At 40.0% G+C, this 22,695-nt stretch overlaps 1 protein-coding gene across 1 annotated transcript in view; it reads right to left on the bottom strand.

Annotated features, from left to right (window-relative positions):
- Window positions 1-22,695, bottom strand: part of crybg1a (crystallin beta-gamma domain containing 1a) — a 46,974-nt gene that overhangs the window by 3,906 nt on the left and 20,373 nt on the right. Inside the window, exons 2-17 of the mRNA XM_035674004.1 lie at window positions 21,371-21,512; window positions 15,371-16,791; window positions 13,205-14,328; window positions 7,593-12,454; window positions 6,512-6,550; window positions 6,291-6,409; window positions 5,866-6,043; window positions 5,465-5,604; window positions 4,734-4,860; window positions 4,607-4,642; window positions 3,079-3,239; window positions 2,791-2,917; window positions 2,393-2,538; window positions 1,025-1,151; window positions 880-909; window positions 680-792 (exon numbers count right to left, since the gene is read on the bottom strand). Of these exons, the coding sequence (XP_035529897.1) occupies window positions 680-792; window positions 880-909; window positions 1,025-1,151; window positions 2,393-2,538; window positions 2,791-2,917; window positions 3,079-3,239; window positions 4,607-4,642; window positions 4,734-4,860; window positions 5,465-5,604; window positions 5,866-6,043; window positions 6,291-6,409; window positions 6,512-6,550; window positions 7,593-12,454; window positions 13,205-14,328; window positions 15,371-16,791; window positions 21,371-21,512 (8,892 nt within the window). The remainder of the gene's footprint in view (window positions 1-679; window positions 793-879; window positions 910-1,024; window positions 1,152-2,392; window positions 2,539-2,790; window positions 2,918-3,078; window positions 3,240-4,606; window positions 4,643-4,733; window positions 4,861-5,464; window positions 5,605-5,865; window positions 6,044-6,290; window positions 6,410-6,511; window positions 6,551-7,592; window positions 12,455-13,204; window positions 14,329-15,370; window positions 16,792-21,370; window positions 21,513-22,695) is intronic.

A 22,695-nucleotide genomic window follows, 5' to 3' on the forward strand; every position in this document is an offset into this window, starting at 1 on the left:
TTTACATTACAGCCACATTCACCCTTTCACACACATTCACACAGCGATGGCAAAGTCCATAGGGTTCAGTATCTTGCTCAAGGATACTTTGCCATGTGGCAGGAGGAGCCGGGGATTGAACCCACAATCTTCTGATTAGGGGACAACCCGCTATTCCTCTGAGCCACAGCCGCTCAATGCCAAAGCCGTACATTCACAATGTTTGTTTTATCCAACCAACAGTCCAAACCATAAGATTATTACAAATACATAAAAAATAATTAAAAGGAAATAAAAGGAAAAGCAGCAAATTGACATTTCAAATTCTATTAATTGTCAATTAATCATTTCTGGTGTGCTTGTATAAACTGTTGGGTAATTTATAAACTCTTCATGTTTTGTGTGAACACAATATGATGTAGTGGAGTAGAAGTAGAAAGTAGCGTGAAAAGAAAATACTTACTAAAAGTAAAATACTACTAAAGTACAAGTAGCTCAAATTTGTACTTAAGTACATATAAGTAAATATGTGTAATTACGTTCCACCACTGTCTAAAAGGCCGTATTAAGACAAAAGACTCAGAGATGCATGTGAAATTAAAACATGAACTAAAAAAGAGGTTTTTATCTGGCAAAAGCATGTCTGAACTCACTGACAGCTCCAACAGGCAGTGTTTGGTGCTGTTTCTGTTGTGCCTACCTGCCAGCCAGCACCTTGCAGGACCTGGGTGTGAAGTCCTCATCCAGAGCTTCTGTGCTGTCCTCCAGAGATACCAGCCTTCCCTGGAAGTCTGGCTCAGAGTACAGCTGCACCTGAAACATCCAAACAGAGCTCAGTGACTCAGTCAGAACACACCAGCAGGAGGGTTTTATATAAAGCCTTGAATGGAGGGATGATACCTTGAATTTTGTTGTCCCCATCAGTGTGTCCTATAGAACAGAAAGGAAGGAGGAATGAGCATCACAAACAATCACAGTGGCAGACACCATTTCAAGTTTTCAAGTCCCATCCTGTTTTTAACTGATGCTATAAATCATTTCTTACGTGGAAGACGGGCTGTATGGATGAGATCTTGAAGTTCAGGGCTCCCCAGTCTTCTGGGCTTGCATACAGGCCTTTCTCCAAGATGTAGAGCTCTCCGCTGAACCCAGGCTTCTCAAAGCCCACCCAACTGTAAGGAACACAAAAACAACATTCATCAGAAGTCATTTATTAGAGACAGGTCCAGGTAAAGCTGTCTCGTCATGATCACAGCACACCTTAAGAACCCTGGCTTTACTGATATCAGGGTTCCCACTCTTTTTACAAAATCATTTTCCAGGACCTTTTCAGGAGTTTTCTTTAAAATATAGCACAGTGGCCTATTAGAAGAAGATGTAGACAGTGTTTGTTGCGTGTACAGTTAACAGTGCTGTGCACATATTTATTAACCACAACAACAAGCATTCTAAATTCTGCTCGCAGCTCCAGAAAAAACAGATTCGACGCCTTAAAGATTTCTACAAGTTCATGGTTTTCAAACAAAATACGTGGGTGATCTTAGGTGTAGGTGAAGGGCTAAAATACAATACAAATTTTACAGGGCAAAATAGATTATTTCCAGGATATTTTTTTTATTTTAATCCATTTCCAGGTGTTCATCACTGGAAAAACTCTTCTTTAAAACGACCCTGTGATATGATTGGCTCTCTGGTTAAATCACTGTATTGAACTGTTTGCCATCATTATAAAAAGAGGAGGCCCATGCTTGTAAAAGGTTGTAAAATGATCCAGCAGGCGAGGCAGATGTAAAGCAAACAGTGGGACGTTACACAACGGTGTTGATAAAGGTTAACAGCTCAAACGTGCAGCTGGCTGAATGACAGAATCCTCTTCACTAAAAAAACATGTGCCTTGTTTTATTTAAGATAAATCACTGACTTGTAAAATGTATTCTGTTGTGAAACTTTCATTTTGAAACCATTAGGTACTTTACTATAATTTCACAAACTGTACAGTACGTACTGTGGTTAGATCAAGGCCTCATTTTCTTTGCTGAAACTTCTAAAAGCAGCTGGTAATGGATACCTTCAATATTAACTAATGACTCTTTATTCATAACATCAGTATAAATCCTTGCCCTCAAGAGATGAAACCTAACCCAAATGATCCATCACACTATATTATTCATAATTTGTATCCTCTAGGGCTGTATGTGCATGTGTGTGTGTGTGTGTGTGTGTGTGCGTACATATGTGTGTGTTTGTGTGTACAGTGACAGAACACTTAGTCATGTCTGAAAGGTGAGCAGCACACACCCTTATAAACACTGTAAGGGTGTGGACAACTAAATGTTTCCTTCCTTCCTAATGCATTCTAACTTTGTGAGTTATCTCTTGTATTTTTTTTTTTAACAGAAACTGTTTGACTTACACTCCACTCATGACGTTGACAGACTGAGTTTTTACACCGTAGCCGACGTCCTCCATGTTGACGACGGGACCCAACAAGTCCATGCTGAGCCCCAGCTCATTGAAGTGCTGCTCACTGAACAGTTTAACATGGGGGGACAGGAAATCCTTTGGGAAGATAATAACACAGTGAAGTTATTTGAAAGTTAAAAGAAAGTCATCTCATTTCAAGTGTTTTGTGTCTCCAGCTGATTAAGAATCAGTGGGTTGTTGTTGTTGTTGTTTAAATGACCTGTGAACTGTGAAAGGTGGGGCGCACAAACAGCGCAGCAATCAGTGCCAGAGATGGAAACAAGATCAAACATGAAATCTTGCAGATTAGCACTTCAATGTGTCAGTAATATGGCTGATGATACTTACTGTGTCTACAGGCCGGAGTGACAGGAGACCGTCCTCAGACCCTCCCCAGTCACTGCAGTGAGGATACTCCCCCTCCTCCAGAATGTACTGCTGGCCTTCAAAGTCTGCCTCTTGATAACCCACCCAGCTACAGGACAAAACAAAGAAATATTACTAAAAATTCATAATTTCTTGCCATAACCACCAGGAAAAATGTCCTCTGAAATCTTTTGATTTAAGAAGATGAAATGGTTGGCTGCCTGTCCAACTGATCAACCCCTGCATCTATGAACTCAAACAGATACTTACAGACCACCAAGTATCTTTATAGAGCCCACTGCAGACAATGTCTTCTTGTTTTTGTCCGGTTTTCCTGGTTTTTCCTCGTCTGGTTCTTCTTGCAAGTTGTACACGTGGCTGTCGACCTCTATGCACTCTCCATCAAAGTTGGGCTTCTCAAACACTAAGGCCTGTATGAGAGAGGAAGGAGTTGAAGGTGAGCCTTAGTTGTAAACACAGGCCTATGGTAGAATGCCATTCATTACACAAATGACAGCATACAATATATATCCTGACATATTTCACATTTGTCTGTCAATGAGAGAACAACGCCAGTCAACAAGAGAAATGTCATTTTAAATGGTTTACATGTCCGTCTAAACCTTAACAGACTATCTACTGTGGAGACGAGTGCTCCAGAGTTTTCATTCTCTCTCCACATTCAACTCAAAATATCAGTCATGCAGCAGTAAATACAAAGAACAACAGGATGACTCATCATCATGTGCAACTTATTTGCCTGATCTTCACAGTCCTTCAGTCAGTACAGACCGGCATGCTCTAAATGGTCTTAGTTCCTGGTTTAGTTCCAGTGGTTCCAGAGTTCCTGGAACATTTTGGTCGAAATGCGCTATTTGGTACCAATTTCTAAATCATAAAAATGAACAATGTATTTCGGGTAATTTACTGGAATAACATAAAACTACAGACACAACTACCTTGGAATCTCACAGTCCATTTGTTACAACTTGTAATGAGTTGGTGGTTACAAGTTGTAACATGGTTCTGCCTAGGGCTGCAACAAACGATTTTCTCAATAAATCAATTAACTGTTTAGTCTGTAAAGTGCTACAAAATAGTGAAAAAATATAATTTCCAGTTTTTGCAAGGCCTCAGTGATGTCTTAAATTAGCTTGTTCTGTCCAACCAGTGAGTCCAAATATGTCCATATATGACACAAAAAAGCAGAAAAGCCAGAGAGTATTTTCTTTGTTGAAAAATGACTGAAGTGATGGATTGATTATCAGTAGAGTTGTTATGTTTGCCTGTGGTAAGTTTTGAATATGATGTAAAATTAATGCTTCAGCTTGCTTTTTAGTTAAAAGCAAAAATCAGCTCCCCACCATCAACCAAAATGTTGAAGAGGAAGTGACAACAAATCTTTACAACTGTAACACTTGAGACTTTTACACAATGATTTCTAATTTGTAATATTTGATGGTATGACTCTTAAGTTTTTTTTAATCTATAAATTATTTTAGGTGTACTTCAAATTCTCAGCCTTAGCAATTCTTATGCATAAACAAAGTGCATTTTTCCCAACCCCATGTGAATTAGAGCCAGGCCATGAACACAATAAATCTATCAGTCAGACACGCCTTTATAATTCAAGGTACATGCTGGATATCCACAACTAAGATTCCTTTCTCAACCATCCTTTGCCTCTAAAGGAAGCCTCTAAGGGCTAGTTAACAAATGTAACATACAAGACTGTGCTGACATTTCAGCCACTGTGTGCTGCCAAACAGCAACAAATAGAACATAATTCAGAACCCACCTTGAAGTCATTAGGATGCTCCACCCTGATTGCTCCCTGTAATGAAGAGACACACATCGGTCAGACCAAGACAACTGACAATATTACAGTATAGTGCAAACATACATCCATGTTTCATGTACTGTACCATTCGGAGGGGTCTGAGAGACCCTATGAAGGGCTCAGGGAAACCCCAGGCATCTGGGCAGGGATACTCCCCCTCATCCAGCACTGCTACAAAACCTCCGAACCCTGGATCAGCGTACACCAGCCAGCTACACACACACAGACAGCATGGGAGAGAGAGTGAGAAAAATAAGGGGAGGAAGGAAAGGTGAGGTCACAATTATGGCACATGACAGAGTGTGATCATTTATTGACTTCCTCACAGGACTACTCGGTTTATTCTTTCTCTCCACGCTTTTAGAAATGCAATCTGTAAGTTCTGTATAGTAAATGGTGTTGTCAACTGAATGCTATTAAATAGCCTATATGTCTCATTATCATTAAAACATTTTAATTAAAATGACAGGTAACAGATTATGAATTTTTACAACCCCACCAGTCAAAATGATGCATGAGGCAGCTGAAAAATGTGTTAACCATCAATAATCAGCAGCAGTTCAAACTATCTCAACCACAAGCTCTAGCCTGCAGCATGCATTCCTTCGTAGACAGAAAACAGATGCTGCACACACACTCTTTCCCATACAATCTCCAGAAAGTTCACTTTAAAACTGCTAGTTAGTAGCAGAGCTGCCACCAACAATGAACCTGAAATATGTTTCCATAGTGTAACATCCCCATTTGAATACATTCCCTGCTACTTTAAATGAGTGACACGAAAGGGCCTTTGGCAGAAGCGTCAGCTGAACTTACACTCCAGAATGGACCTTAATGGAGCCGGTGGTCTGTGGGATCCCATAGGAGCCAATCTCTACAGTGTCGTCACAGCAAGAGGACATCCTCCCCAACCCATTCACCTCTGCAAACAGGTCAATTCGGGGTATGCTATAGTCCTGTGAAACACAAGATGAAAATATGTGACTTTTTTTTTTCACTTAAAATTAATGTTTACAAAGGGTACAATATTTTTTTTGACACTTTACTTTGAGTATTATAATTCAATCAACAATTCTACAAAACCGTTTTTTTTTCATTTAACAAAAGAAACCAGAAACTTAGCAACAGTTAATGCTATTTAAACATAAGCAGTCCTACAAAAACATCAGTATGATAGACCGATAAATAAATCAACCCTCGACTGCCTCAGTACTTACCCTTACTGCCAATCGGATAGAACCTATGACCATAGGTGCTGTTGGTACAGGCTGACCCATCTGGTCTAATGTTGTTGGAGTTCCCTCTTCTGCCCACATATTCACTATCTGCTCCGTAGGACCTTCTTCAAGGGCAATGATACGACCCTGGAAGCCAGGTTTTTCATAGAGGAGCCAGCTAAAGAAAAAGAAAGTTATATCATCAATAACAGGAGATATTTCGAATCATTGTTAGTTTATGGATGGCTGGCTCCGTCCATGGACTTATTTAATGGATAATTAAAAAGCTCCATGGACAGCTCTATTAGATACATGCCTATAAGGAACTAAGAGAAACAAAGAAGTTCTCACCCTCTATGGTTTTAGTGAATTACACTTATGATTTTAAAGCTGCAGGGACTTTAGACCAGCACAAAGACCCTTACCATCCTCTGATAACTCTGACTGAGATGATCGGGGACAGCTTCAATGTGGTGGTGTCCTCTAAATCACAGTAGAGTTCAAACGCTTGCCCTCCAAACTGAGCATGTTCATGTATGATGATCTGGATTAGGAAGAAAAATTAAAGAAAAATATATAGAAGCCAACAATGTATTATTGAGACAAACAATTATCAAAAATTCAAGTAAATAACATGTAACTGTACCTTGCCGGGCCTCTTGTGGAACCCTCTTACTGCAGGTATCTGAAAGAAAATTGATTATTTGGATTATAAACTTGAACATGGCTTTGGAAAAAGACCCCAGTCTCTAAACCCTTTGCTCGGAAGAGACTGAGGACTTTCTCCCAGTTTTTTTTACTAAAACTGAGTACTTTGCAACACCGATGACTTTTAGCTAACTATTTTAACCGTTTACTTTTAGCTAACTATTTTTACAGTTTACTTTTGCTAACTATTTCAAACGTCTACTTTTAGTGAACTATTTGAACTGTTTATCCATTATTTTTAGCTAATTATTTCAACTGTTATTATTTTAGCTTTTTCACTACGACCTTTATCCATTACGCTAACTGTTTAGACCCCTCTGTTCATGTTGCATATAGCATATAGTGTTCAGGTGTTGCAGTTCACTCAATATGTGGATTTTTTTTTTTTTTTATCAAATTGAAGTTTTGTCAAATTAATTGAGCTACTCTACAATCTTTCCACATATCCTCCAGCAACTGATGAAGTAGCCCCTGGGGTACAAGTACCCCTGTTTGAGATTCATTGAGGTAGACATTTTGATTAAAAGAAACCAAAATAATTGTCTTTCAATGCCGAAGGTCTAAAGGGAGAGAAATAAACATTGTCGTGGAGCAAGTATTACATCCGCACTGTTAATCTAAAAACAAACAGGTTTTTTGCATAGTTCTGCCTTATTTGCATGTTGATGCAAATATCTTATTGTGTCGAGCTTTGGCTGATCTTGGCCAAGAGTTGTGCAAAATTCCACACTGAGGACACGCTCCTAGTCTCTCCTGTTCTCACTTGCAAATGATTCATGGTTTCGCAATGGCACAATAAAACAAAAGGATACAGGATATGAAACATCCTAAGACACATCATCATAACTAGGAAATATCAATGCATTGTGTAAAAGCTTAGCAGGTCAAAACCCATTCAGGATTTAGGCGGTTAATTCTTACTTAAAACTGTTAGCCTAATATTTAGTAAGAAGTAAGAAAAGAAATGAACTGATTCCACAATTATTGAAGCTCTCCAAATAAAATATTAACATTCCTACCTTAGTCTTAGAAGTAGAATGCCCATTTCGAGAAGTCTGCTGGCTGTAGTTGCTGGTTGGAGGCAGTCCTGCAGGGCCCTTCAGGCCCACATCCACATTAGGTGCTCCTGCTTTTGAGGTCTGGTCCATCACAGTACTCCCCTTAGGATTCAGTATAGTTTTAGTTGTCTGTGTAGAGCCCTGGGAGGCCTCAGATTCTCTTTTGTTCTTCTTGAGGTATTTCTCTAAATGATCAGGCAGCTTTATCTCCGAGAATGAGGGCATAGGAGGAGGAGAAGAGGAGGGGCTGAGTGCTGACTCACTGACTGTACCTATACCACCACCCACAAGTGAGCCTTGATCTACACCTTTCGCACCCTCCTTATCTGCTTCAGTGCCAGGCAGAGGTGAATCAACAACTCCCTGCTTCCCAAGCAAGGGCAGGTCCTGTTGTTGGTTAGATGAATGTGTGTTATTTGAGGCAGAAGTAGCTTCCTCTTTGGTCTTCCTGGAGGACCGAGGAGAACTCAGCAAGCTCGAGAGGATGGACATCCTTTCAAGTCGTGACGTCAGCTTTCCAGGCTGTTCTCCATTGTTTTGTTGCTCTTCTTTTCCTGCATCAATATTTGCCCCCTCTTTGACTCCAACTTTTCCTTCCACCTCATCAAGCGATTTCATTTGGTCTCTAGCTGTGTGCATGGCATTATCTTGTGCACGTTTTTCCAGGGTCCGTCCTTCCCTATTAGCTGCTTTTTGTTTAATCACCATAGCTGGGGAAGGATCCCTAAAACTTTTGCCATTTTTCCTTAAGCCGAACTGGAACTGCTCTGGATCAAACGTTCTCTCGAAATGGTCCTCCTTAATGGCCGGCATGGCAAAAGGTGGGGACGGGGACTTTTTACGGACGTGCCTCTTTGGAGGTAGTGAGAAAGGAATGCTGCCCTCCTTAATGCTCCTGATAAAATCATCAAAGTCATCAGACTCAAGAGATTCGTCCTCACTGGCTGAGGCATCTAGTCTTCTCTTAGGTTCCTTCTTATGTTTTTGATGATATTCCACATCTAACCAGCTAGATGGAGATTCCTTCTTTAGCTGGAGACTTAGAGATGGACTGGGTGGTTTCACTGTAGCAGAAAGAGACGAACTGCCATTGAGTGTTGGCTTTGAAGGCTTTTGTTGATCACTGAGGTTCATGGATTTCTCTTCCTTTAAAGTCTGCAGTTCCTGTTTTAAAGTGCTATCTGTTTTTGTTTTTTCATCATTCTTCTCAGCATCAGTACTATTAAGTACTTTATCTGGAACAACACTGGGCTTATCCTTTTGTTTTCCACCACTTTTTTGGTTAGATGCATCCTTTACAAAAAGTGGTTCTGCTGACTCTTGCTTGGCATCTATCTTTGATGGCTTCAGCTGCTGATCTTCCTGCTTTGTCACTTTATTTACACTCTCTTTAATGAGGTTGTTCTGTTCCTGTTTCGTATCAGTCTTACTAGCTTCTTGTTCAGTTGTGAAAAGACTTGACTTTTCATGTATTTTGGTATCTTCTTTCATCTTTAGAGATTCTTTTGTTATAGTCTTTGGTTCCTGTTCTATGTTAGCAGCATTTGGACTATTGGATTGTGTTGATTTGTTTTTCTCTGGTTTTGTACTGTCTTTATCTTGGACAACAATTATGGACTTCTGGTCTTGCTGGATACTAACTTCACTGTTAGCAGTTATAATTGCAGTCTCATTCACCAAACGCTTTACTGGTGAGGCCTTTGTTTCAGTCTCTTCTTTACTACCTTCAGCATGCTGGGTTTCACTTAGTTCTTGAGCTGTATCCATTTGTCTTTCTGTTGTCTTCTCCGTTGCTTTTTTAGACTCAGGTTGCTGTTCGAGGTCAGCATTTGGACATTTGGATTCTGCTGATGTAGAAGAATGTTCCTCGGTTTTTTCAATGTCCTTGTCTTGGGCTCTAGCAATTAAGGCCGTCTGGTCGTTGTGGCTACTGATTTCAGTGTCAGCGGTCTCATTTGAAATTTCATTTGGTAATTTTTTACCAAATTCCTTTGTTCCACTCTCTTCTTTTGTGCCTTCAGCACCTTGAGCTATAGTGCTTACGGCTTTAAGTTCTTTTACAACTTCTGTGTGTTTGTCCTCCTGATTTGATTCATGATTCCTGACCTCCTCATCTTTGTCTTCATCAGTCTTCTCGGCATCAGTACTATTAAGTACTTTATCTGAAACAACAGTGGGCTTGTCTTTTTGATCTCCACCACTTTTTTGGGAGCTAGATGCATCGTCTCCAAAAATTGGTTTTGAGTCTTGCTTGGTATCTATCTTTGATGGTTTCATCTGCTGATCCTCCTGCTTTGTCACTTTATTTACATCCTTTTTAATGATATTTTTCTTTTCCTGTTTCTTATGAGTCTTACTAGTTGCTTGTTCAGTTGTGAAAACTGTTGATTTTTCAGTTTTGGTATCTTCTTTAGTCTTTGGAGATTCTTTCGTTACAGTCTTTGGTTCCTGTTTTAGGTTGGCATTTGGACATTTGGATTTAATTGATTTAGTTTTCTCTGGTTTTGTAATGTCCTCATCATGGTCTCTAACAATTATGGATTTCTGGTCTTCCTGGATACTAATTTCACTCTTAGCAATCGTAATTGCAGTCTCATTCTCCAAACTCTTTATTGATGAATCTTTTGTTTCAGTCTCTTCTTTAGTACCTTCAGCACTCTGGATTTCACTTAGTTCTTGAGTTGTATCCATTTGTAAAACTTGGCTTTCTTTTGTCTTCTCTGAAGCCTTTTCTGTCTCAGGTTGCTGTTCTATGTTAGATTTTGGACATTTGGATTCTGCTGATGTAGAAACATTTTCATCAGTTTTTTTAATGTCTTCTTCTTGGTCTTTAGCAATCAAGGTGGTCTGGTCCTCTTGGCTACTAACTTTAGTGTCAGCAGTCTCATTTGTAATTTTATTTGGTAAATTCTTACCAAATTCCCTTGTTTCACTCGCTTCTTTAGTGCCTTCAGCAATTTGAGCTGTAGTGCTTATGGCTTTAGGTTCTGGAGTCTCCTTTACGTCAGTGTGTTTGTCCTCCTGATCTGATTTATTATTCCTGACCTCCTCATCTTTGGTTAGAAGTACTTTGGGTTCCTGTTCATTTTTTACTGTTGATACCTTCATCTTCGGATCCATTTCCTTATTGAAACGTTCTGCATTTTCTTTTAAGAGTATCCCACATTCCTGTTTTGTATCGATGACACTGGTAGTATTTTCATGGAGTGCATTTTGTGCTTGCTTTGTCTCTGTCTCCTTCTCTGCTAGAGCATTTGTAACTACCGTGTGTGGTTGTTCATCTGGGTCAGGCTGTAAACATTTTTCCTCTGATGATAGATGTGTTGGTTTCTCTGGCTCTTTAATGTCTTTCGCTGCTTCATCCTCGATAGTTATACCCTTGAGCTCATTTTTGCAACTGTTCTGTGAGTCAGTGCTTTCCATTGCTGCGTCATCCAGCCTTTCATTTGGTTTTGAGTCTTTCTCCTGCCTTTCAAATTCTGCTCCCAGTAAAAGAGGCTCTTTGTCCGGCTGATTTTTAACATTCTTGGGCAATTCACAAACAGTCACAGTCTCTGTTTGAATGTCCAAAGACTCTACTGGTTTCCTGCCAACACCCTCTTTACTTTTCTCCTCTACCTCAGAATCTTTTACTGAATGTCTGCTGACTGTGGGCAATCTATTATTTTCAAGAATGTTATCTGTGGTTTGATCCTTTTGCTGCTCTTTACTGGTCAGGTTAGCATCAACTGAAACAGTGCCTGAAAGTACATCTTTTGGCTCAACATCTTTGTTAGAAGTGACCTCATTTGTTTTTTCAAGGGAAACACTACTAGGTATAACTTCTTCCTGCTCAGAGTCAGTCATTATCTCACAGTGAATGCTGTTGACCAAAACAGGTTTGGCTGACATATCACTTACATCCTTTTGAGCTGGTATTGTGTCCTGAGCCAACACTGCTGAAATTGGCTCTTTAAGGCCTGTCTCCTGAATTAAATCTAGTTTTATATTACTTATTAGCTGGGTTGCCTCTACAATGTCTTTCCCTTTTACTTCTTTTGGACAAGGTTTTGGTGATAACGGTGTTTCCTGTTTCTGTGGGGTGTTGTCACGTTGGATGTGAGATATATTTTCAGGTGGAGACTCACACTGTCCTCCCTCGCTATCAGTAACTGGCGACTGAGATGGACTTTCCTTGACAACCTCACTAGGCAATACCTCAGTTCCTGGGCCTGTGACTAGTGTAACATTAGCTTGAGTGGCTTCTGTAATAATTGCATTGTTGTTTTGAATTGGCTGGATTTTTGAAAGCTCTTCAGTTGTAGGACTGGTTATGCGCTCCTCTAATTCCTTTTTCTCTTTTCCTTTCACTTTGATTTCAGTAGTACTGGCCTGATTCACTGTGATTTTTATTATGTAACCTTCTTCCTCTGTAGACAGTGACTTGAATTTCAATCTGTCTCCACTGGCACTGTCCTTCACCTGATCTGCTATGGCACTCTCAGATTCTTTGACAGTTGTCTCTATGTTAGTGTTCTGATTTGAGTCCTCCTGTACAGATACAGATGTGCTTGCAAAATTCTCAGGTGCTGAATTTGTTCCAGATTTTACTTTGTTGGAGCTTCTCTGACCTCTTGTAGGAAGCTTGCTAACAGATGATGGTGGATCAGCTGAATCCTTTGCTGAACTTTTGTGGTGTTTGATGTTGTCGCTTTGTTTGGAGAGCCTTGATGAGACAGTTTTCTCTTGCTTGGTGGGAGGTGGAGAGACACACGTGTCACTCTCTTTATGACTAGTGCTTCTTTTAGAGAGGGATTTGGATAGTCTTGTTGACAGCATGCTTCCTGTGGGACACACACACACGCCCAGTTTTAATACAAAAAATCCAAACAATCTCAAATGACCAAAGATTTCCTTATAACGCATATTTGATTTATTGTCAAGAGTTTGAGTAGAAGATTGATGACACTCCTATATCTGTGCTGTAAATATGAAGCTGGAGCCAGAAGCTGGTTAGCTTAGCTTAGCATAAAGACAGAAAAAGGGAAAAGAGTCCAAAGGCAACAAAATCTTCATTCATTTGAATGAAGATTTTGATTCATTTGTAAGTATACATAATCCATCGTGTTGATAAGTCTGTGAGTATTTGTTTTTCTGAAGTTATTTATTCTTGTCTTTTGAACAACAAGATTTGTGTGAAGTTATACTGTGTTGAAATAAATCAACAAAACATTCAGTCTCCTTGCTGAATGCTCTGACAGATTCAGAATTATTACAGATTTTCTAGTTAGTATTGTCGTTGTTCGGGGGCAGCTCTACTAATTAACATGTTATATCTCATTCGTTCAATCCATACAAAAACAAAAGTATATTAAATCAATAAAAAAAGCTAATAAGCTAATTTCCAAGAATGTCAAACTATTTCTTCAACACATGAATATTTAAACCTCAAAATGAACTGTGTCCACAAAATTTTTCTTTCATTCAACAGAGGCATCCAAGGATTTTGTTATAATGACAGGGTCCAGTGCTGGAACTGCCTGATTAAATATCCAGCATACAGTAGGCTACATGTTGTGATTGTGCCGTCTTACCTTTCTTGGGACTTTCAGGGAGTGGGGGTGGTGTCTCACTACCAGGTCTCTCGCTAGGAGTTACTTCTTGCTGCTCTGGATTCTGCTTCTGGGCTGCCTTGGGTCTGTCTGAGTCTGTCTGACTGGATGTTCTTTTTTTATAGTTAGTGCCACTTGTTTCAGTTACTTCATTGTTCCTCTTTCTTGTCGGAGATGAAATGGGCAACCGACTATTTGATTCCAAGGAGGGATTATTCTCCACATGGTTTTTCTCTTGTTTTTTGACATCCAGACTCTCCCTGTCAGTTCGGGGTCCTGTTTTATCACTATTCTCCACGTGGTCTTTCTCCACACCATTTACCAGATTTAAAGAGCCACTGTCCTCATCTGACTTTTCTTTAATATGCTTTGTTCCTGCCTTATGTGTGGTTTTTGTGGGAGAAATGTCTCCTGACAGAGCTTTCCCTCCCTTGGCTTCTTCAAAACTTGGTTTCCTGCCAGTTTTGGTTGTAGTAATGGGAGATTTCAAAGATTCTTTGGTTCTGGGTTGTTTCTGCAGTTTGGAATTCACCACTGACCCTGAGGCATCAGTCACTGATGTTTTATCTGGTGTTACTGGTGATTTCACATCAGCATCTGATGTTGACCTTTTGGGGATTTTAGACTTTGAACCTGTTGAGGGACCACAGGGGCTTTGGTCTTTTACTGCTGGTAACATAGAAACTGTTTTACCACTGCTATGCTCCCTCTGTGATGGAACATCACTGGAAGTTCCCTCTTTTACACTCTCTGTGGAGGGCTTATCTTTTGTTGTCACATTTTTGGCCTTGCTGCCAGCTGCTGAGGATGGGGTCTTTGCTCCACTTGCTGCTGTATGCCGACTTTCTGCTACTGATTTAAGCCCTCGTTTAGAGGATGAAGCCTCGTTAGTGCCTTTTATCCCAGACCCCACTGCTTGTGACTTTGCTCTGTACATGTCCAAGGTTGCAGAGGTATCATCAAAGTCAGAGGCCTCAGAGTCTGTTTTGTCTTTAACTACTGCTTCAGGAGTATTTGTGTCAGCGTTTGTAGTCCCATCTGTTGCTGGAATTGGCCCAAGGTCAGATTCCTTGAGTTCCACATTTTTGTCTTGGAGGCTTGGCAGTCTGAAGGGAGAGGAACAGAAAACTTAATAACCACATACCTATGAGTCTTTAAACAAGGAACGATAGATACTACATTTCATTTTCTTGTCCTCTTGGAATGATGAAGTATCTACGGCTGAGAAGAAAATATGTGGCTGGAGCCAGCAGCTGGTTAACGTAGCTTAGCATAGAGACGGGAAACAAGGGGAAACATCTAGCATGGCTCTGCCCAAAGTTAACAAAATCTGCGTACAAGCACCTCTAATGCTCACTAATTAACACATTACATCTTATTTGTTTAATCTGTACAAAAACCTTAAAAAGCTGTAGTTCTGGGGGGGGTTATGAGCCAAACTATTCCATGGCTGGCACATAACCCCCTGTAAAACAGCAAAGTATTTTACTTCAGTTCTTGTAAAAGAATCCCCTGCAGTAGTTCTCAAACTATAAATCATAACAAGTTTCAGGTATTTTTTTTAGGTATGGCCAAATGGCCATCCATAGCCTAGAGTGCACAGTAAATCATAGGGTACTACTAGATCATTCTTCCCTCTTTTGAGAGAAGCATCTATACATATTCCATGCCTTTTATCTATAGGCATTTGTCTAAGTGTAACCATGTAACCGTAAAATCAAACAAAAGAGTACAGGTGGTCTTGTAATGACTAACTTATTCAGGTAGTGAATATACACCATAGGTAAACACAATAAAGGTGACCTTCATTTCAAATGAAACTTGACAAAAGGAAAAATAATCCTGACTTCATTATTACTACATTTATTGTTTAGTAAGTAACAAATACCTTTGAGGAATTTTAAGCATCATCTACAGTACTTTATAGAAAAATGTCACTGTTTTTGTATTATTAAATGTACTGTAGATGAATATTTCAGCGTGGGTTTAGCCAGTATTGTTCTCCTCTGGTACAATGGCGCATGGGAACTCAGAGCTCAGGTTGCATGCAAGCTTAGCTCTCTCTAGCCTCCCTGCTTCCTGTTTCTCCCAGGATCAAAGGGACTATTAAACAGTAACCACAGAAAATTTAAATGGGCAGATACTCACGCTTTTACTTCTGTCGTGTCTGTAGTCTTTGAAGTTGAATCTCTGCTGTTCTCCTCTCCGGCTGGTTCGTTCCCATCCAAACTTGGCTCCGGGCTTACATACACCTTCTGGGCAAAAACCTTGTGCTTCGAGGGCAGATTCACAGTCTTGCGTGTAACACGAAGCTCTCTTGATCTGCGTTTCCTTGACTGTGTGGCAGTGTCGGGCTCCTCTGGCTGCGGTACGTTTGTTTGGGACTCCAGTGCAGTCGGTGCCAAGGAGAGGGCTGATTCTGGCAAGCTGCCACTGGACGGCAGAGTCTCTGAGGGGGTAGAAGTGTTGTCTGCAGCTCCCTGAGTGACTGGGTTGTCCTCAGGAATTACTGTGACAGGTATAGCCAGCACGGGAGGCGAGTCTGCTCTGAAGCCCTCCTCCCCTTCTTTCATTACATCCTTCTCTTTCCCCCCCTCCCACTCCCCTTCCTCCTCCTCTCCCAGGTGTGTTTCCACCCATATGGCTTTGTGGAATTGGACAGGAGAATCACCTCTGGGTACTTGCTCTTTCTCTGATGAGGGGCTACATCCTGCGGTTACAGAGTCCCAAGAGAATATCTGACCCCTCCTCTTGGCTCCTGAGTTTTCCCTTGATATGACTGGCGAGTCTCCATCTTCCTGTCGAGTCCTGATGAGGTGTGAGGTGGACGACTGAGAGCCTAAAGTTATTCCTCTTAGAGTAGTGCTGTGTCCCTTCTCTCCAATTTTCACTGATGCTTTCTTTGAAGCTAAGCTTATAGAGGTTAAATTAGGTGACTTTGGACCCTCAGCTGCCACAGAAAGGGGGATTTTAAATGTCGACAGTGCTGTCTGGTTAACTGCATTATCCTCCCTTGAGCCCTCTGTAGTCTTCTGGGTACTTTCTTCCAAACTGACATGCAGCCTCCTGCTTACTTCCTCCGCCACTGACTCTGCAAAACTTAATTCTGAGTTCAGATCAGCACTTAGACAAACGGTGGCAGCAAGGTCCGCAGTGGTGGGAGTCACATTGCCAGAATTACTTTCTCCGCTGGCTGTGCTGACCCTGCGTACCTCCCTCACACTGCTTCGGCCACTGCTGTTACTGTCTGCGAACGGGACGTCTGCATCATTGGTCATTAGAGAAGTCATGCTTGAAGCGCTGGGACTGGAGCTTTGGCTGAGCGTGTCAGGTGCTCCTGTACTGCTCTCTGCATATTGAGGACTCGTTAGCTCACTGTCTTTTCGAGAAGGAGTGGGAGTCTTTAGCCCATCCTCCTGTTGAGACTGGGGTAAACGTGGAGACAAGGGGGATGTTGGGCAACTTGCATCGCTGGAGGCTTCTGAATGCCGCCTACTACTGCTCTTCTTTCTCTTGGAGTTGAAGAAGTTGCTGAGGCGATCAAACACTCCCTTCTTCTCCTCTGAATTCTGAAAGAGGACAGACAAGAAGCCGACAGAAAGATAAATACTGAGGTGGCGAGAGCAGCTGGCACACTCAGGAAAGAAAACACAAAATGAAAACTAAAAAGGTGTGCTCTTCAACAGATAATGCAGCTGAAAGCTAAGAGAGAACAAAGAAAAATACAAATTCACTATAAATTTCCTTTGAGGAGCTGCAGATAAAATCAAGTCCATAAATTACCTGCACCCACTCAATATCTTTGGAAAAACTATGAACTAACAATTCAAATAAAAAGCAAATGTCAAATAGAAATTGTACAAGATTTGGATGTATGAGTTCAGCAATGGAAAACAACATTTCAGTTTCTGAAAAGAATATGCATGGAAAATACAGATGCACCATGTTATCACACCGATTCGGAAGCTAAATATAATCTACTAGAGACATCAAAAGGTTTGAGACAACATGGCAAAAAACATCTCTTATTTTTAGTAATATTTTTTGGTTTTGCCTATTGCTAAATATATTATGGGGGAAAATGACTGCAAAAGAATATTAGATTTAAGTTTGAAACTTACAACTTAAAGCAGCAGTAAGTAACGTTCATGAAAATAACTTTTAGTCGTATTTGCTGAAACTTTTACTATATCCTGACAGTAGAACATGAGAGAAAAATCAGGTTCCTCTGGCTCCTACAGGTGTTCCTAATGGTATTTACAAGAATCTACCGGGCCTGGATGAAAGCATAATCATTACTAATCACTAAAACTAATCAATCAATATACTATGTATATACAAACGATGTCTTGTCTGGTGTCTTTTCTTTCTTTTATCAGTATTGTGTGTTCATAAAAAGTCATCCTTGATCTTGTTTATATTGTCCACAGTTCCCCACACCTTCTTAAATATCAAATTCAAAGGCTTTTCAGGCCCAATTCAAGGACCCAACATTTCCAATGCCTATTAAAAGAGTTACAAGTTAGAGGGTCTATTAAAATCTGTAGACAGCCCAAACTAAACCAAGCTGTAGAGGTTCAATGCAGACACCCTGGTGCAAATAACAACATGCGGTGTGGTAAAACAATCAGACTGCAGTGGGATGACTAATGACTAACCAGACAAATATAACACTTCTTTGATGCTTAGCTCAAGGGTCACTTAAGTTATCACAGCTACCAACTGTACATAAACAGTAAAATAAGTCGAAGACTGGCCCAGGTCCAAGAAGCCTAAAAATCATGAGAACTAGAGTTATTATAGCTTTGTGTTTTCCATTAGTTTTTATTTTTGTTTCATTTTAGATTTTTGTTTTCAACCCAGACAGGGTTTGCTTGTTTCAGTTTAGTTTTATTGTTTTTTTATGTGTCAGTATCCATTTAAATGTTTTAATTTACAATATGGGGGTATACTGACAAGGACTAAAACTAAAGACATTCCTGGTATATTTTTATTTAATTTCAGTTTGTTTATATTTTTATTCAGTTTCAGTTTTAGTAAATATTACCAACCTTGCTGAGACCTATATCATTATTTAACATGCTGTAGTGACCTCCAGCTGTTGGTAGCTAGGTGGAGGTCAGTTATACACCACATTTTAGTGTTGCCATGGCACTTATTAACAGGGTCACAGCCAAGAAGATAGAAAGCAGAAACACCATGCCAACATAAAACACACCTTACAAAACTTGACTAACTCTAGTCATAGTACAAAGAGCACATGTTAGGGCAAGAAGCATGAACCGCAGTGAACAAACAACAGTTCCAGATCATAGTGTAAAAAGCAACAGTTACCTACCATTTCGACTTTCCTGGTGTCTATTCCTTTTGAGTTCTGTGTCTAATTAATGCTTAAATTGCAAAAGTAGCAGATGGAAGAAGTAAAATACATAAGTAGAGACATAATGATCCCTAGAACGATCCTTACACTAGGTAGTTAAAGGTGTTTATAAAGTTAAAGCCAGTGTCCTACTTCTTTAGCGGACTACATAGAAAATAAAAGTCAGTCCTCCCTTATGAGCAGACAAGCAGTACTGGCTGCAACGACTGTGTTTGTCTACAGTTTAGTGTCCCAGTGTCTGACTTGAGGGCATGGCCATTTGCATCACAGCTATAGTGCAAAAGAAAATGATTGTGAAAGATGGTTCACATGGCAAACAAGTAAAAAGAATTCACAATCCACTGAAACTGAAAGGGTGTGGATAGACCTGCAATAGAAAACCCCACCCTTCCTCATTCTAAAGCTCGGCTAATCAATGGGACAACTGTTATCTGCTGTGCCTTTATTTAAGATGAATTCAGGTTGTATGAGTTACGACTCATTAAATCTATCATTTAGATAGGAACTATAGGATAAATGGGCCAAAGGTGCCACGACCTAGTGCTGCATGAGTAAGTAAATACATGTGCAATCTACGTTTATCTTAACTGCTCGGAGAGTTTAATGTGAATATTTCCCGAGTACTTTCTGAACAGGAAGTTTCCTGAGATAAAAACCTGTTTCGACACACTCTCCAGTGTTGTCAAACATTCACGTAATTTAACAGAGCAAACAGTAAAGAGTCTGAAGACGCCAGGTTTTCCCACTTCATGTCTGAATAGAATGAAACACAGAAACCTTGCTGAATAGCCTCGCTCGGATCAAGTGTTGTTGCTGCTTTAAAATGTAGTCAAAGCAGTGATACCGTACCTCCAGGCTGTTTCCACTCATTCAAAATCCTCCTTGTTGAAGTCAGTTTTAAAAGAGCATAAATTAAGTATCCTTAGGTCAGTGTGTGTTTAAGCCTTGAATGGCTACCTGTCATCCCTCCAGCTCTCCAATAAGCATTCCCCTTTTATTTACTCATAGCAATGACAAATATCAAGTAGGTGGAGATATTGTACCATATCTCTGTGCATTATGGCCAACTTCCTTATCTGTCAGCCAAAGCTCTGTTTTATTCTCTGATCTCAGCAGCAGATAATGATAAGGAACACACACAGGAATAATGATGTTGATCTTAATTACAGTTAAATACTGACAGGGCACTGGATCCTTCACCACATGTTGAAGTGGAAACAGAACAAGTTTTTTTCGACTATAAATCTCAAACATTGATAAATCTTTCTTATTGTTATACACTAAATATGACATACTAGTATACTTGAAAACGTTTAATAAAGGTGGGAACATACTCGGGCATCATATTCTTAACAACATCAACTGACACAAATATTCCTGAGAGCAGGTTTGACAAGTTTGAGTGTATGGAAAATAGCCTAAGGACAATGAGATCCCATAGGATTACCAGCATGTGTATCTTAAAAGGGGAAGCACACGTTTATAGCCCCTACAGTCTAATCCTTCTGTGAGCATTTACTGTCCCCTACAGTCAGAAATGAGAGAAAACGATCTGAAATTGGTGATGTCAGAACCTGGAAAGGAAAACTAAACATGGTCATATCCTTGAGTAAACTTGGAACCTGCCTGAGATACTGATGGAAAATCAGCCACATAAAGCACGTACCATTCTTACTGTAGCTGTGTCCTACATATATTATTCACTTTGGACTGTACAGGTACACAAAGCATACCTCTATACTGTATGCTGCCACACCTTCTTCCACTTGTGACCCAGTTACACTTATGGACACACTAACTGTAGTGAAGGTATAAAGTAAAGTTCTTTTTTCTTGCTAATCAAATTATTTAATGCTAATTGAATTATTTAATAGAATAGCTAGCAACAGCATAATAAACAGCCTCGCACAAAATCTTCACTCATCGAAAGAACACTACTACTACAACTCGTTGATTTAAAATTTCAATTTAAACTACTATTTTTTTTTATTTTTATTGTGTAACAGTGCATCACATTCCAGCTCATCATATGTATTCAAAATCTTTGTCAATAACGCGTTACTACAGCTGTCGAATTAATGTAGTAAAGTAAAAAGCACAATACTGCCTCTGAAATGTACTGGAGTTGAAGTATAATTTAGCATGCTAATACTCCAGTAAAGTTCGGGTACTTTAAATCTAAAATTTAAAACGTACTTGAATAATTGTTTGGCAAATTCTACTCACTCCAGTTCTTCTGTTGCTCTAAATGTATTTATTTACACAGGAATAGACATAATGGCTAAGAACAGAAGGACAACAAGGTAAGTAGAAACAAGTAGACAAAGGTAGAAAAACTCCAAGCGTAATACAAATATATTTATTATGTACCAGCAACAATGCTCATTTATTTTGCTTCTGTTACTGTTGTAACCATTTTAAATGTATGTCTGAAAGTGAGATGATGGGCATGGGCCTGAGGAAGAATTATTGGCTGTCAATGTGGATTTTACTGGGTATATTATTAATATAGCAAAAACAATATTACTATTCAGATAGACAACTAAAACAGAACTACTAAAACATGAAGCTAATTGAAAAAAAGTCAGTCTTTACAGTTGCTGTACAAACAGGTATAATACTGCAGATACTGTACAATACTGTAAATGCACACACATGCGCACACACCAACACACACACACTAATCAGTAACATCTTTCTATTATCTGCTACTATCTTTCCAGCCTGACGCTGATGCAAAATGTAAAAAATAAGTCAATAAAACAAACCTTGGAGAATTTGGAGGGTGAAGTTGGGTTGTAAGGCTGAGTCATGTCAAAGCTGATCATGGAGGAGGACTCAGAATAAGGGTCCCAGTCCGATTCAGTCCGGAAACTGCACTCTGTGGAAACACTCATCTGGTCGTAGCTCCTGGTGGAGAGAGGCAGGAAACAGAGAGAAAAAGAGAGGAGGGGGGGGACAGAGAGGATGTTATGTCATTGGGCTTTTGTTTCTCCTCACAATATAGAGTGCTCTATGTGTTTACTGTACTGTGCTGTGTAGTCATCGAACTCTTGAAGCCAGTTTTCAGAGATATCTCTTTGAACATGTACTGGTTTTTAATAGCAAATGTAGGTTTTTTTTGTGAAAATAAGAAGCTGTGTTGGTCTGGTTCTAAAGGTTACATATAGGATCATGGGCTGTCCCCAGTCAGTGTACACATAATGTTCCTCATGAGCAATAAACATATAAATACCATAAACCACGTTAGTGTTCTTAAAGCTGCAGTGGGTAACTTATATATACAGTATACAAGTATTGCTGCTTTAAAACTTAAAGCTGCAGTGATGGCTGCAGTAACCTCTATAAAAAATAACTTGGTCTTTGGGATCCTGGGAATGAAACTCAACTATCTTTAGGCTTGCAACCCAAAGCGTCTTTCTATCTTTCTCGGCTCTGATTGGTTGTTTACGTTCCAGCCCGGTGGATTTTTGTAAATGACATTAGGAGCACTAGAAGAAGCCAGAGGAACCTGATTCCTTCACAGGTTATCTGTCCCATGTACTACTGTCAGGATGTAGTGAAAGTGGACACAACATTACCTACTGCAGCTTTAAGGTGAACTGGCACCTCTAATAATTCTTAACTGCAGTGACGGTTGGAGTTGGAAACACACACAGAGGAGACGGACAATATGACACTTGACAGACAACATTCACTCCTTAGTGGCAAACCGTGCACGCTGAGCAATTAGAGAGCCGTCAAGGATTCTAGAACACATGTGAGGCATGAGGAGGTGCGTCTATTTCAAGAGCAGTGGCTTTTTTTCTGCAGCTGAAGTTAGTTGGCTGCAAACAAATCACACCCAGTCTGGAAGCAAAGAGTCCTCTGAGCAGCCGAATACAACGACAGAATGTAAGACAGCATTCCTCCTCCAACTGAATAAACAATACATGTGCTAAATTTACACTTTAAGCAATACTGGACTGTGTCAACAAGATAGTACTATCATACAACAATAATCATGGCTTCATTCTGCACAAAGCACACTAAAATGTGATTAAGTGCAACCTATCCAAATGTCAGTCAGCAGTGCTAGGTTCAGGGCAAGCTG

This window comes from Morone saxatilis, unplaced genomic scaffold, assembly GCF_004916995.1.
Source record: "Morone saxatilis isolate NCDOM2014 unplaced genomic scaffold, NCSU_SB_2.0 Contig3, whole genome shotgun sequence".
Lineage (NCBI taxonomy): Eukaryota > Metazoa > Chordata > Actinopteri > Moronidae > Morone > Morone saxatilis.